Genomic DNA, 14,994 nt, shown 5'->3' with positions numbered 1-14,994 from the left:
ATAAAAATTTATTATTTAGGTTTTTTTTAAAACAAGCAGCATAAAGTATAAGTTCATTATAGTATCCTCTTTTTTGTGTTCTGATGAACTTATGGAAATTCATTTTTCTGGTGTTTAAATTCTGAATTTTTAAAAAAGAAAAAAAGGGTCCTCAGCAGGCAAAGATAGGGATGGGAAGAGGAGAGAGGAAATTGAGGAAGGGAGAGTGATGTAAACATAGGCAAAGAGGTAGGAGAATGCATATCAAAGACTGTGTGTGAGGGGCAGCTAGGCTGTGCAGTGAATAGGGCACCAGCCCTGGAGTCAGGAGGACTTGAGTTCAAATTTGGCCTCAGACACTTGACACTTACTAGTTGTGTGACCTTGGGCAAGTCATTTAACCCCAATTGCCTTTCCTTCCCCACTCCAAAATAAATAAATAACAAAGTGTATGTGTGGAACAATGCTGAGTTCCAGGCCAGGACCATATTTTACCAAACCTTCACAGCAATTCAACTCAGTGTTACAGGTGCTGTAGAAACTCAAAAGGGAAATAAATGAGAGTTGGAGTAATCATCAAAGCCCTGGTGGAAGTGGAACCAAAGCTAGACACTGAGGGTAAGTGTGATCTGGCTACTTACATTACAGGTGAGAGAATATTAGAAGTGTTTTGTTGCAAAAGAAATAGTAACATAGGCACAGATGTGGAACCAATGGTGCGTGAGAAGGGATCTTGACAAAGAACCACCATATTTAATAAATTCAACTGAGTAAACATTTAATTGAATTCACAATTTTGTTTGGCTGAAATGTACAATTAGGTAAAGGGCAAAGGGGATATGTCTGAATAGGTAGGTTACTGTCAAATAGTATAGCCTCAATTGCCATGCTAAATGAAGTTTCCATCTTTAAAATGAAAAAAGCTAGACTGGATTTTTTTCTAAGGTCTAGTAATAAGGAAATTCCTCCCCCATTTACTTTTCCAAGGAATTTCTAATACTTCATCCAACGGGAGAGGCAAATTCAGCATAGCCAATCCCTTATCTGACCCCATCCTAGGTAACCAATTATATTTCTCGCTACTACTCCTGGTAGCCAACAAAGAGCTTCCCTGTCAACAAAGGTTTCTATTTTTTCCCCTCCTCCCTCTACCCCAGTCCCACCTAAATACTGGAAGATCTCTGAATAGCAAGATTCTACTCCTTCAAAATCCAGCTCAGGTCCCATATCTTACAAGAAGGCTTTCCTGACTGCTCTGATCTTTACTGACCCCCCACAGACTAGCACTCAATTTCACACCATTTTACGTGGAGTTTTCTAATTGCCTCTTAGCTCTTCCATAGATGGTATTCCTGTGTTCTATCTACACCAATCACAGCTAGAGTAGTAAACATAGTAGATGCTCATTTCATACTTGACTTATTCCTCCATGTGACCAGAGGGAGGAACAGTATTTATTAGAGGGAGAAGGCATGTTTTCCAAGCAAGGGCAAGTCTCAATTCTGAGGGTCACACCTGCAAAGGACTAGGGCTATCAATAGGGCTAGGATGGGTAGTGTTGAGTAGTGGGTGGTGGTTACATGGGGCAGAACCCTAGACAAAAATTAGATGGGTGAAAGGAGAGACCCCGCAGCTTTCTTTGTGTTCCTCAAACATCTGTTCTATGGCCTCCATGTAGAGCTTGTGGTACCGGTCAACCTCCTCTTGACTGGGATTCGGACGATGGGGGACTGGGATGGGGTGGCCCACTAAAGGAGAAAAAGGATTTGTGAGTTAAAAGGCAGTCCAGAAGAGGCGACCATCACGCCCAGAACAAACAACTTCAGAGGTAAAGGAACTCACCAACAGTGGTAATAGGCACTGGGAAGGGCAACAACCCCCAAGGTAAGAAGAGACCACAGCCCCAGAATATGCAGGGAGCAAAGCCCACGAGCTTCTTGAAGGCTTCCTGCAGAGTCCTTTGCCAGGACCCTCTTCCAAATGATGCTTGTGTGAAGATCTCATTCTCCCCAAAGGAGTATACAGGAACCAGGGAGGCCCTGTAGCACAGAGATTTATCACTCAGTTATTTCAGTTGTGTCTGATTCTTCATATACCCATTGCAACAAAGATACTGAAGTGGTTTGCCCTCTCCTCATTTACAGATCAGGAAACTGAGGCAAACAGGGTTAGGTGACTTGTCCAGGGTCACACAGCTAATAAGTGTCAGAGGATTTGAACTCAGGTCTTCCTAACTCCAGGTCTGGCACTTTATCCACTGGGCCACCTAAGGGAAGGTTAAGGGAGGTTATAAAGGGAACAGAGAGAAGTAAAGAGGAGACAGGCAATCAGACCACAGAGGTAGCCTAATTCCTCACCCCACCCCAGTGCCCCCATCACCATGCTGACAATACCCAGGAAGCTGGGGAGAGGAGAAAGACCACAACAAATACAAACACAAAGACTGTGAAGATCCTGTTACTGGGCCTCTAGTCAGCTCTGTGTTGTTTCCAGCTATGGCCCCACACTCCTGTTAGCTACTCCACAGGCATGGACCTCAGAGTCTAATGATGGGATCTGGATGTGGAATCTACCATTTAACACCCCTAGGTCAGAATTATCTGAGGCTCATGCAGGTAGAGCAGGAACTCAGGAAGAAGACCTTAGTTCAAATTCCAACTCAGACACTTACTCACAATGTGACCATGAGTAACTAATTTAATCTCTCTGGGCCTTAGTTCCTCTTCCATAAAATAAGGGGGTTGGATTCAGTGACCTCTAAGACCCCTTCCAGCTCAAAATCTAAAACCCTCTAACTTACGCCAGGACCAAACACCTGGCAAGGCATAATCAGAATGGAGATCTGAGCCCATTCAAGGCAGCTGGTGGCACAGTGGGCAGGGCCTGGAGTCAGGAAGACCTGAGTTTATATATGGCCTCTGAAACTTACTGTGTAGTCACAGTGAGTCACTTAACCTCTGTTAATCTGTAAAATGGGAATAATAATGCCTACCTTCCAGGGCTGTTATCAGGATCAAGGGAGATAATATTTGTAAAGCATTTTAACTTAGTGTCTATTCTAATGCTTGTTACCCTCTAATTCATTCCCTCATCTTCCTAACTCTGACTCTAACATTCTGTTCCCCTATGTCACACTGTCTCAAATACAATAATACTGGACATTGAGACTGGCATCACACACCTTTCCAGCTTTCTATCATATTACTTCCTTCTACACCCCAACTAAACTGGATTCAAACCTACTCCTACCCCTCAACATTGACCATATACTCATATTTTCTCCATGATCCCAGAGATCTCCTCCCTTTTATCCATTATTGAATTCTTACCTATTTTTAAAGGCCAATGTAAATGCTAAACTCCTCCAGCAAAGCTTCCCTCATCTCCTTTGTTTCTCCCATCTTTCTCCCTCACATCTCTCAAAGCATTTTGGTAACTTAAATGCATTTTATAAAGTAATATCCATTATAGCTATATCTTTTTTGGAATCATCTTCCCTTTTAAACTGTAAATTCCAAAAAGAGCAGAGTCCATGTTTGTTTTAAACTTTGTACCTCCACTGACAACTAAATATATTTCTCTCTACATACAGTAAGTGCTTAATAAGTGTTAATTGTATTTATATTAGGATTTAAGACTTACAGAATACTTTTCATTATCTCATTTAGTGAAAATTAGAATCATATATAGCATTGCAAGAGATAGAAGGCACCTTAGTGGAATCTGTTAAGGAAGAAAATGAAACCCAGAGACCAGACCCAGAGCCGGCACCTTAAGGTTACACAGCTAAGTTGAAACCAGGTTTTATGTCTCCCAAGTCCAAGTGTTTTTCTATAGTACTACACTGGAAGATGGTATTTTCATTGATTGATAAGGGACTAAGTCTCAAACTTACCACTACAGTGTGTGAAACCCAACTTTATGTGTTTCCTAAAACTCACAGTCTTCTTCAAGAAGGAAACAACACCAGTTCAATGCCTTTGTTTTTAAACTCTGGTTCACCCCTAACCCCCAAGTTATAGCCCTATATCGAAGGCCATAATATCAGCAAACTTACCCATGCCTCAGGGCCAGGCGCACGAACCCCTGGCGCTTACGTAGTGTGAGGCAATGCTTTCCCGGGACCCCGTGCAGTGACTCAGCAGCGCCCCCGACCAAGATGACCACAGCTTGGCCAAGCTGGCGCCCCGACAGCAAGAAGTCCAGGCTACGACGGCTCACCGGGCACACCCCTGCGGACATAGACTCAGACTCCAGGACTCCGGGCTCCGTCTTCTCCCCCAACATTCCCCACCTTGCCCTTGGTGGAATGATGAGGTGCCTCTCCTTCCCTCCCCACCACAATCACAGACACACACAAGCACACATGCATACGCACTGATCACGGCTCAGGATGTAGTACCGGTACACCGGTCCTGCAAACCGTATTCTCCCCAACACAATCAAAAACACACACACGCATGCATATACACTCACCACAGCTCATGAGGTACTCCCGGTATACCGGGAGTCGAAAGAGGCCCGCCAGTCCAGTCAAGAAAGGCCGAAGACCCGGGAATTGACGGGAAAAGCCATTGCTCTCGGTGGCAAAATTACAAAAAGCTCCAGCGCCCATGATCCCATGAGGGTGGGAGGCCAGCACATAGTTTCTGTCTGGGGGCAATTCTGCTGTCTTCACCAGCTTTGCGGAGAAGGGGTGTGTGTGGGGATGGGGAGCGGAGCAACACGGGCTGAAACACCAACGCCGACCCCCGACCCAAATCTCTCCGGGTTAAAAGCCTTCTTCTGGAGATTCCAGAGCCCTTCCCTCTCATCTACCCCCGGGGAGCCCCGCCCCCGCCTTCTCCCGGGAGCAAGCTTGGGAATTTAAGAATTTAATCTCTACTGTCAGTCAAAAATACCAAAAGATCAGCTCCAGTGATGGAGAATGGGAAAACCTTTTACCATCCTAACCTTTAAACTTGAGGATTGGAGGAATTAAAAACGGCGCAGGCACAGATAGACTGCACACATACCACCACCCCACCACCACCTCCCTAGTCTTACTGTACCTCAAACACAAGTGTTAATACATTAGCCAATTAAGAGAGAGAGGAGGAACAAATGATCAGGAGGATAGGGGGATTAAGTAGAGAGGGACAGTATTAGGAAATGGGGGACAGGCACGCCCTATCCCCCTCTCACCTTGATGGGATAATAATCCCTAAAATGTTCCCAAACCTTCAACTTCCTCACCCATTCAAATCGCCGACCGCCTGCAAGGAGGAAAGGGGAAGGTGGAGAGGTGAAATCTGTCAGGCGCCCTTCCCCCTCCCATCTCTCCCTCGTGGTCCCTCTCTTTATATCATTCCTCACCTCTTTCTGGTGTGTCCCAGTCTAGATAAAGCCACACCAGGTAGAGAACGGAGAGGAACCAGAACGACGTGAAGAGGAGAAAGAAGAGCACAAGGGAGAAGAAGAGACCTGTAAAGAGAGGAGAAGAGGTGGAAGTTGGGAGAGAAGACCCAAATGTCCAGGAGCCCCCCCCCCCCCCTCCCCACTTATACCCTCCCCACCCCTAATCCCCTATCCCTTCAACGACCCAGATGCAGGGCCAGCCTCACCCATGAAAAGGAAGGAGAGTACATGTAGATAAACGCTGACGATTTCTATTCTCTGCTTCTTCAAGGTCTTCATGGTGGGAGACGGTTAAAGTTAAACCTATCAGGTAAAAAGATGACCAGAGGGAGGTTAAGTAATGAAATCTTAAGGGACAGTGAAAGTAGGAAGGTATGGGAACAGAGGAAGGAAGACTAAGTGAGCACCTCTCACCAGAGGAAAGATCTCCTGAGCGTTCTGAAGCTCTTAAATATTCCCAAACTTCCTTTGCTTACACTTCAAACTTTGACCTTTGACTTACCTTTCCAGTTAGTCTCTGGGCGAAACAGCTGTAGGAGGTAGGGCACTGGGTGGCCCAAGGTTCAAGATCCCTGAAGAGAGGTATTTAGACTAGCTAGGGAGCTGGACAACAGGGTCCTTACTGAACCAAGGATAGGAGGAATCTTGTTTTTTCCTTCCTGCTCTGTTTCTCTCGACCACGGAGGATCTAGTCTTATGTGGGGATTTTAGGGGGGGTAGGTCAAGGCGACCAAACTGGGTCACCCACCCACCCCCCTGCTCCTATCAGGGGCTTCTTAGTCATCTCAGCTTTCCCTAACCTCCATCCCACCCACACGCATAAGGAAGACAAATATTTTTTATTTGTCCTCTCCCCCCCAACCCCTCCCACCTTTTTTTTTTTGGTCATAGAGGGTCGGTGGGCTGGAAGATACCATCTCCCTCAAGGGTGGGGCATGGGTGGGGAAAAGAGGGCAGGACCCAGCCCCTAGGCTGGATAGAGGTGGCCCCTCAGAGACACTCTGAGTTATGGGAAGAACTGGAATGAGTTATTCTACCTAATCTTTTTTTAAAAAATTAATAAAGTAATCATGGGGGGCGGCTAGGTGGCACAGTGAATAGAGCACCGGCCTTGGTGTTAGGAGGACCTGAGTTCAAATTTGGCCTCAGACACTTAACACAAAAACAAAAACTAGTGTGAATTGCCCTACCTTCCCCCTCCAAAAAAAAATAAAATAAAATAAAATAATCATGGTAGAGACCATTCATTCTTTTTTTTTTTAGGACAATTGGGGTTAAGTGACTTGTCCAAAGTCACACTGCTAGTGTGTCAAGTGTCTGAGGCCATCTTTGAACTCAGGTTCTCCTAACTCCAGGGCTGGTGCTCTATTCACTGCTCCACCTAGCAGTCGAGACCCTTCATCCTTCTAATGAGCCTATCGACTCTAATGAGTCTCTATTCCCTGTTACCAGCCTCTCCACTTTCCCCAAAATGTGAAGCCTTTTTCTTCATTCCAGCCCTTGGAAAAGATAATTTAAAGGGCACAAGAAATTGTTGGCAGCTTTGAAGTGCTTGGCAAGAGTGTAGATCTCATGGATCAAGTGTTCCCGGAAGATAATCCCACATTTACCAAGAAATTTTGCAATTAGGGCATTGTCAGGGCAATTCTCTGTTTCTTATTTCTCAATGAAGTCATTCACAGACTTCACCTTTGGATAAACTCGATGCCCTTTCATGTTTCCATAGTCCTCAGCTTGTTCATTGAAGTCATGTGAAGCTTAACAAAAGTGCCACTGAAGATTTGATGAAGAGGAAGAAGCTGTAATTCTTAAGGGATTTGGGGCTAATACCATTGATACCTATGATTCTGATCACAAGAACTAACTTAGTTGCCAGCTTTGTGAGCCATTCTAACCAGACAGATTTTGCTTCTGTACATCTGTCTGGACTCCTTAAGGTAGGCTTTAGCTTTTTTGTAGATTGCTTTTCTCCATATCTTATGGAGCTTTTCCTAGAGCCACCATCTTCTTCAGGTGTCTGGCCTTCAGTATTTCAAAGGCCTTTCACTTTTTCAGAAGAGATTCTGGAATGGCTGGTAGCTTCTTTTCTTCTACACCTACTGTGATTAAAACCAGAAAAAAAAAAACTCTAAATAGAGTCCTTTTTTCTTCTTTTTTTTCAGCACTGACTTTTATAAGATTTTGAGTTCCAATTTTTTTTTCTTCCTTCCTTCTTCCCCTTCCCCTCCCCGAGGTAGCAAGTAATCTTATATAGGTTATACATGTACAATCATATTAAAACACATTCCACATTAGTCAGCTACATAGAATCTTTGCAAGCTCTTCCACCTGGGCTTTGCTCACGACTGAAGGCCCCCACTTTGAGGCAAAATTTTGTCACATACAGACCTATTCAGCCTCCCCCATTACACCAAAACACACTGATTCAGGGTTTTTCCAGAGCAGGCCACACATACACACCCTTCTCAAATGACACAAAAGATCCCTGAACCTACTCTCCAATAAGGAGCAAGTCAAGGTCTGGGGAAGAAAGGGAGCAGGACCTAACCCCCTTTTCTATGCCTGCCATGTCATGTGTCTGCATTGCATGTAAGGTTGGAGCCTCTGCCAAAGTCTAGGCACAGGCGAGGCAAGGAAAGAGGAGACCCAAAGTCACCCCTGGGACAGTAGTGGATATGTGTGTGGTGGATTCTCTGTCATCGAGGATTGTGGTGTTGCAGTTTCATGGTGTGTTGTGGGGGTTGTCTCAAAGAATTCAGACTCAGACCACCTCCAACCCACATGAAGGCATTTATTGAGAGTGACACCTCTCATGAAGTGGGCTGGGTTCTAAGCTTCCAGTAAAACAAGACAAGCAATTTTATAGTGCAATGATACTGATTACACAACAGAAATTATGAGTATTAAAAAGGAAGGAAGGAAGGTTTTGTCAAAGGATTAGGTAATAAAGGAAGGGTCCTGACCTCGGTGGAACTGCACATGCTATTATCCATAATGCATACAGAAATGTCCAAAGGGGGGGGGCATTAATATATGATGATGCTATTATAATAAGTCTCTCTATGTCATAAGTTTACCTAAAGGACAGCTTTTGCTATTACTGCGTAGGTGCCTACTTAGCCTTCTATTGTTTTGAGTTCATATCCTGCTCAAGTATCCTGGAAGTGCTGCTTTCTGATTGGCTAACTATTGTGGTCCTGTGTGAGATTAGATGGATGTGGTTGTGGCTGGATACATGGACATACCTGCTATTTCTATGGGAAATATGAGGAATGGGTCTAGGGGCAGTGGCTAGCTAGAGAGAGTGGCTGAGATCCCATCACATGGACACAATTGCTATTCTAGTGGGGCATAACTTCATAGAACTGCTGTTCTAGTGAGGCAGTGAGGCATATAATGAGTTAGTTATGATATGGGGGAAAGGGGCACAATGGCTAGATAGGGGCAATGGGCCTGCTGTTCAGTGAGGCCTATGATTGAATCCGGGGGCCTGTGATGTAATTAAAGCCAGATTGTGTGGTTAAATCAGGACATGTCTGCTTTTCAGTGAGGCCCATAAGGAAGTTAGACTATTGGGACTGAGGGCAGCTTTATTAGCATTGCATCAGTAGGAGACTTAGAGTCTCCTGGGACATCAAACCCTTGAACTGAGGGAGTAGAGCTGGAACGACAGATGTCTAAGATCACCTGGTGGAAGTGGGAAGCTGTAGATAGGCACCTGGACCTGGTACTGGAAAGGATGGAGTTCGGGAGGGAACATATAAAGCTAGGAAAGTAGAGTTTCACAGACCATGGGGGTGTATGCCCAGAAAGGCAGGAAGCCAAGACAGTGCAAGCGCAAGGTCAGGTGCAAGCCAATCAGCCTCTGAAGTATGTCTCAGACCTTCTACTACCCCTTCACACCAACTAAACACCAAAAACCCATTCAGGGATGGGCCCCAATTGCTCCCGAAGGTGGTCTACACCTGCTGCCAGCTTCTCTCCCCTCTCATTCCTGAAATCAAGGGCTGAAAGCTCCTGACTCGGACCCTTCCTTTCCTTTATCTGTGCCCTAATATTAATTTGATAAATTCCTTCTGACTGCGTCTGAAGAGTCAGTGCTCTGGGTTTTGCCTCCAGTGCCTCTGTGAGAGTGCCCACCATGAGAACAGCTATGTGGCCACCACCTGCCCAGGACAGCAGATGGGAAGAACTAGCCTTATTAGAGGAGACCAGACCTGGAGGAGAGATAGAGAGGAAGGGATGGAGGGGGCAAGGAGCTGAGAGATTTAGGTGGCTGGGATCCTGTACGAGCAGGTTTAGCTGCAAGCCTGAAAAGAGGTGAGAAAAATAAGATGGTAAGCTTCAGTAAGAAGTTGCTTAAGGAGTTAGAAACCAGAAGAGCCCTATGGAAGTAGGAGTCAAGAAGATAGTTATAGGAAGGATCCAGCTCCACTATATTCATCAGTGAAGGGAGAGAAAAGAGGAGATTGAGGTGACAGGGGGGATGTACACAGTAGGGTGAATGGGGTAAATCTGAAATCTGCTCACCTAGTCTCTCAGTCCTCCTTTCCTAGTTGACTTTCCTCTGCTGATAAAATGGGTGTGAAGGGTTGTGGGATTGCTGACATTCACAGACATGTGGAAATAGTCTTAGAAAAATGTCCACACAACCCAGCTGCAGACCTAGGCTGAGTGTCTGTCCCCAGGCTGTGTGTGTCCTTATGACTATAAAGGCAGACAATGTACAGGATATCGAGGAACAAGACTCATCCTAGTTTCAGTTACCAGAAGAAACACATTCAGGCAAACCTGAGCTAAAGATCTGGAGTAGGAAGAAGGAAGCAACCTTCAAGTCCCAGGGATCAACCTCTCCTATTGTCCAGAGAAACAGAGTCCCACAGATTTCAGGAACACTGAAAACTCAGGAACCCCCAAAGCCAGTCACCCTACAAAATAAACCCCTACCACTCATGGTATTACCTGGGTTCCTGGAGGAAACCAGGGACTAGAGAAGGGGTGGAGAATCTGTGGCCTCAAGGTCACACGTGGCCCTCTAGGCCCTCAAGTGTGGCTCTTTGACTGAATCCAAACTTCACAGAACAAATACCTTAATAAAAAGATTTGTTCTGTAAAACTTGGACTCAGTCAAAAGGTTGAACCTGTGGACCTAAAAGGCCACATGTGGCCTCTTAGCTGCAGATTCTCTACCCTGGACTAGAGAAATGGACTTTCTAGTCTTGTTATACCTCATACCCTCCCCTGCTTTGCAATCCAGTGACATTGGTCTACTTGCTGGTACCTTCTTGCTTTTGATTATTTCCTATTTATCTTGTATATAACTTGTTTGTACATAGCTGTTGGCATGTTGTCCATTCCACTGTATTGTTAGCTACCTTTCTTTGTATTCCTATTGCTTAGCACAGTGTCTGGCATATAAGGATAGACATTTAATAAATGTTTATTGAATGACTGACAGTAGAGTCCTGGGATGTTTTCAAAGAAGGGAATGAGATAGAAACAGTCATTTGTCAATTTACAAATTGAGCTGCTGTACTAAGCAATAATGCCTCTTTGTTAGATGTTAGACTCTAACCAGCTTATCTCCCACCAAAAAATAAAAACAAAAAAAGGAAAACTTTTTTCCCTCTTCCTTTAGTCCTGACTCTCCCCTTTTTTAATAAGTAAGTTCTTATTGATATTTTCTGTTTCTTATACCACAATAGTATACCATGTATCTGCAATGTGTAACACTTATGGACCTCTCATTTCCACAAAGGTGTAGGTTAGGAGTGTCTTCTCATATCTCTTCATTCAAGTCATGTTTGATCTTTATAATTTTGTTACATTTACTTTTGATTTTGGAGGGTGTCATTCCTTCCATTTATGTTACTATTATTGTGTATATTGTTTCTGTGGCTCTGCTGACATCACTCTACATCAGTATATGTAGATCTTTCCATGCTTTTCTATATTCATCAAATACATCATTTCTTACAACACAGTAGTTTGCTTAGTCATTCCTTAATTGATGGGCATCTACTTTGTTTCCAATTTTTAGCTATCACAAAAAGTGCTGCTTTGAATATTTTGGAGTTAATGAGGACTTTTTTTTTCCTTACTGATGACTTCCTTGGATTATAGTAATGGAGTTCCTGGTTCAAAGGATATGAACATTTAAGTCACTTTGTTTGCATAATCCCATATTGCTTTCCAAAATAGTTGTACCATTTCACAGCCCAATCAATAATACATTAATATACCTATCTTTCCACAATTTCTCCAACATTGTTGCCATTTTTGCCAATTTGTAGCATGTGAGGTGAAACTTCAAAGTTGTTTTTATTTGCATTTCTCTTATTATTAGTAATTTGGAACATTTTTTCATGTCCTTGTAAATAATTTGCAGCTCTCTTGAGAACTGTTTGTTTATATTCTTTAACTATTTATCTATCAGGGAATAGCTATTAGTCTTACAAATATTTATTAATTGTTTATGAATCTTGGATACCAAGCCCTTATCAGAGAAATCTGATACAAAGTTGTTATTTTTTCCTATTTGACCATTTCCATTCGTATTTTAGGTATATTAATGTTGTCTGTGCAAAAGCTTTTCAGTTTCAAGTAATCAAAGTTATCTATTTTATCATTTGCAATTGTCTACATTCTTGTTTGGTTAAAAATACATCACCTGGGGCAGCAGAACCAGGAGAACATTGTACACAGTCACAGCCACATTGTGCAATGACTAACTTTGATAGACTTGACTCTTCTCAACAATGCAAGGTTCTAAGACAACTCCAAAAGGCTCATGATGGAAAATACTATCCATATCCAGAGAAAGAATTATGGAGTCTGAATGCAAATCAAAGCATACTATTTGCTCTCTCTCCTTTTTATTTTGTTTTTTCTTTCTTGTGATTCATTCCATTGGTTATAATTCTTTACAACATAACTAATGTGATGATATATTTAGTATGAATATATATGTAGAGCCTATATCAGATTGCATGACATCTTGAGGAGGGAGGAAGAGGGAGGGGGAGAAAATTTAAAACTCAAAAGCTTGTGGAACTGAATGTTCTAAACTAAAATTTAATAAATTAAAATTTTTTAAAAGTATGCATCTCCTACCCATAGCTGTGAGAAGTATATGATTTGTTCTTCTAATTTTTATCTTTTATATTAAAATATTAAATTTGCATATCCATTTAAAATGTATTATGGAGTGTGGTTTAAAATGTTAGTCTAAGCCTTATTTCTGCCAAAGTGCTTTCCAGTTTTCCCAGAAGTTTTTATCAAATCAGAAGTTTATCCCTAGTTGTCCACTTTGTCAAACACTGGTTATTAAGTTACATTGTTTCTGAATCTCCCTTGTCTTATCTGTTTTATTGATTTATCTCTCTATTCTTTAGCCAATACCAGATGATTTTGATAACTGTTGCTTTATAATATAGTTTGAGATATAGAAGTACTAGTCCCTCTTCATCCTTACTTCTTTTTACTTCCCTTGATATTCTAAATCTTTTGTTTTTCCAGATGAATTTTGTCATTATTTTAGCAAGTTCTGTAAAGTATCCCTTTGTTTGTTTGATTGATATAGCATTAAAAATATAAGTTAATTTTGGTAGTATGGGCATTTTTATTATATTGGCACAGCCTAGTGTATCATCAATGCAATATTTACAGCTCCCACCATCATGATAAAGACTGTGACTCAAATGACATTCGATCACAAAATATACCAAACTCTCCAGAAAGAGGACAGAACTGAAGCATTTATTTAGACACCAGAAAACCAAATCCCAAAACCAGTAAGCCAATTCCATCATAATACCAAAGATATTCTGAAGCCATAATAATGCTAAAAGCCACAGCTTCCTTCAGCCTTCCCACAAACCAATACAAGATCAATATTTACTCACAAATCTCTCCAGCTCCTTGCCTCAACCTTCCTCTCTCCCACATCTGGCTAGCTCTGACCACCAGCTTCCTGTGGGCTCTGCTTCCCTTCAGCAAAACTCCTCCTACCACAGGCTCCATGTGACTACATTTAGCCTATTAGGGGATAGAGTTTATCTTCCCAGCAGGGAAGCTTCTTATGGGCTTCAGCAAATTCCCTCCATCACAGGCTCCATGTGATTACATTCAGCCTATTAGGGGACAGAGTCTACTTTCAAAGCAGGGGAGGTCATCAAACTCCCCCTAGGTCTATTCAGGGGTAGGGAAGATCTTCAAATTCCCATTCCCATTAATTCAGCTCCAAGATCTTTCATGTCCCTTACATAGCAAAAAGACCTTAATAATAAATGAGAGTTTAGGAATAACTGGTGGGAAAACTGGCATCAACAGAACTTTGCAACAATATAACAGGAATTATAGAAAAACTTTGCACATAAAACAATAGCTTACAGTGGGGACTTGGGTACAAGCACCCCATCCTCCCCTTGAATGAATGGGTCTTGAAATCTTGGGGTAAGGGGCAAATGTCCCTTCTCTAAAGCTACTTCAATCTGAAATTGGACGTAGAGCTGTCCCTATCCCAAGAGGTTCCATTCAAGAGTTCAGTTCTTTAGCTGTCATACAGAGTTTGGTCAATGCCAGATCCAGAAGGTCCCATTTGAAAGGTCAGTTCTTTAGCTGGCATCTGGAACTTGGTTGATGCCAGGTCCAGAGGTGGCACATCACAGTCATGGACAGGGGGTGACATCCAGCTTAAGCAATCAGTCATCTTCAGATGGAGGGTACCAATCCTGCAGAAAACAAATCTTGCAAACAAGTTTAACAGACAAAAAGTAAAAAAGAAACAAATATAGGGTCATCCATGCCTCTGGAGTCCATGAACTCACTATCATAACCTCATTCATGATAGAATACATGAGTTAAGGGTACAATTTGACAATCATCTTCTCCTGAATAAACAACAGCTACAGTATTGTCTTTCCCACATGCTATAATCTCTGCAGCCTTTGGAACATCATCTGGTTTCAGCTTTGCCCATACTTTAGCTCCCAATTTTATTCTATTAGTAGAAACAAATTCTTTAGTTCCTCTGATAGTTATTTTAAAAGGAGGGTCAGTTTTCACAAGTGGTATTGTTTCACAAGGAATAATAATCACTTGTACTATCCTATCATTTTTACAAAACTGTTATGGGTTCTTCACCCAAATTCTGCATTGTTACAATAATTTCTCCTTGATAATTAGAATCTATTATTCCAGCCAATACATGTATACCTCAAGCTGCTAAACCTGATTTAGGTAATATCCATCCAAAATGGTTTTTAGGGATTCTCATACATATCCCAGTAGAGATGTTTCTTATCTCTGTTCTATCCAACCAAAAGTCTTCTAAACAATGTAAATCATATCCTGCTGAACGAGGTGTTCCTGGATATGGTGCTGGGACATCTTGCCTCACAGTCCATTACTCAATATTTGGGATCTTATGTGTCTGTTGTTTCCTAATTTGCAGATTTGGGGTCATCATTCTGGCTAGAGGTGTACTTTCTCCCAGTGGTCTATTATTCAAATTATGTAAAGCAGTGAACAAATTATCTTTACAATGTTGATATGAATTATTAGAACCTAACTTCCTTAACTGTTCTTTCAATAATCCATTCTTTTAATTAACCCAGA

The 14,994-nt window shown here is 42.4% G+C and overlaps 1 protein-coding gene across 1 annotated transcript; it reads right to left on the bottom strand.

Moving 5' to 3' along the window:
• Positions 1-450: 450 nt before the first annotated feature.
• Positions 451-13,340, bottom strand: MOGAT3 (monoacylglycerol O-acyltransferase 3). The gene is made up of 8 exons (XM_069063127.1): positions 13,281-13,340; positions 5,583-5,679; positions 5,335-5,442; positions 5,164-5,234; positions 4,456-4,660; positions 4,037-4,211; positions 1,822-2,018; positions 451-1,727 (listed from the first exon to the last, which is right to left on the bottom strand). Exons 2-8 carry the CDS (start codon positions 5,653-5,655, stop codon positions 1,573-1,575), a joined length of 984 nt encoding a protein of 327 aa, XP_068919228.1. The 5' UTR covers positions 5,656-5,679; positions 13,281-13,340; the 3' UTR covers positions 451-1,572.
• Positions 13,341-14,994: the final 1,654 nt, after the last annotated feature.

The sequence above is a fragment of the Petaurus breviceps genome, unplaced genomic scaffold (assembly GCF_028583685.1).
Source record: "Petaurus breviceps papuanus isolate PSGF00001 unplaced genomic scaffold, PetGlider_PUasm1.0 90537, whole genome shotgun sequence".
NCBI lineage: Eukaryota > Metazoa > Chordata > Mammalia > Diprotodontia > Petauridae > Petaurus > Petaurus breviceps.
Note: the sequence above shows the minus strand (reverse complement) of the source record. Positions and strands in the feature narration are given on the sequence as shown.

What these genes read in the sequence shown, in the direction of transcription:
- MOGAT3 (XM_069063127.1), bottom strand. Translation starts at nt 5,655, where the DNA reads ATGAAGACCTTGAAGAAGCAGAGAATAGAAATCGTCAGCGTTTATCTA. An exon ending in GGAGTACCTCATGAGCTGTG is followed by an intron (nt 4,212 to 4,455) that starts GTGAGTGTATAT and finishes CTATGTCCGCAG; the next exon opens with GGGTGTGCCCGGTGAGCCGT. An exon ending in CGCCTGGCCCTGAGGCATGG is followed by an intron (nt 2,019 to 4,036) that starts GTAAGTTTGCTG and finishes TCTGTGCTACAG; the next exon opens with GGCCTCCCTGGTTCCTGTAT.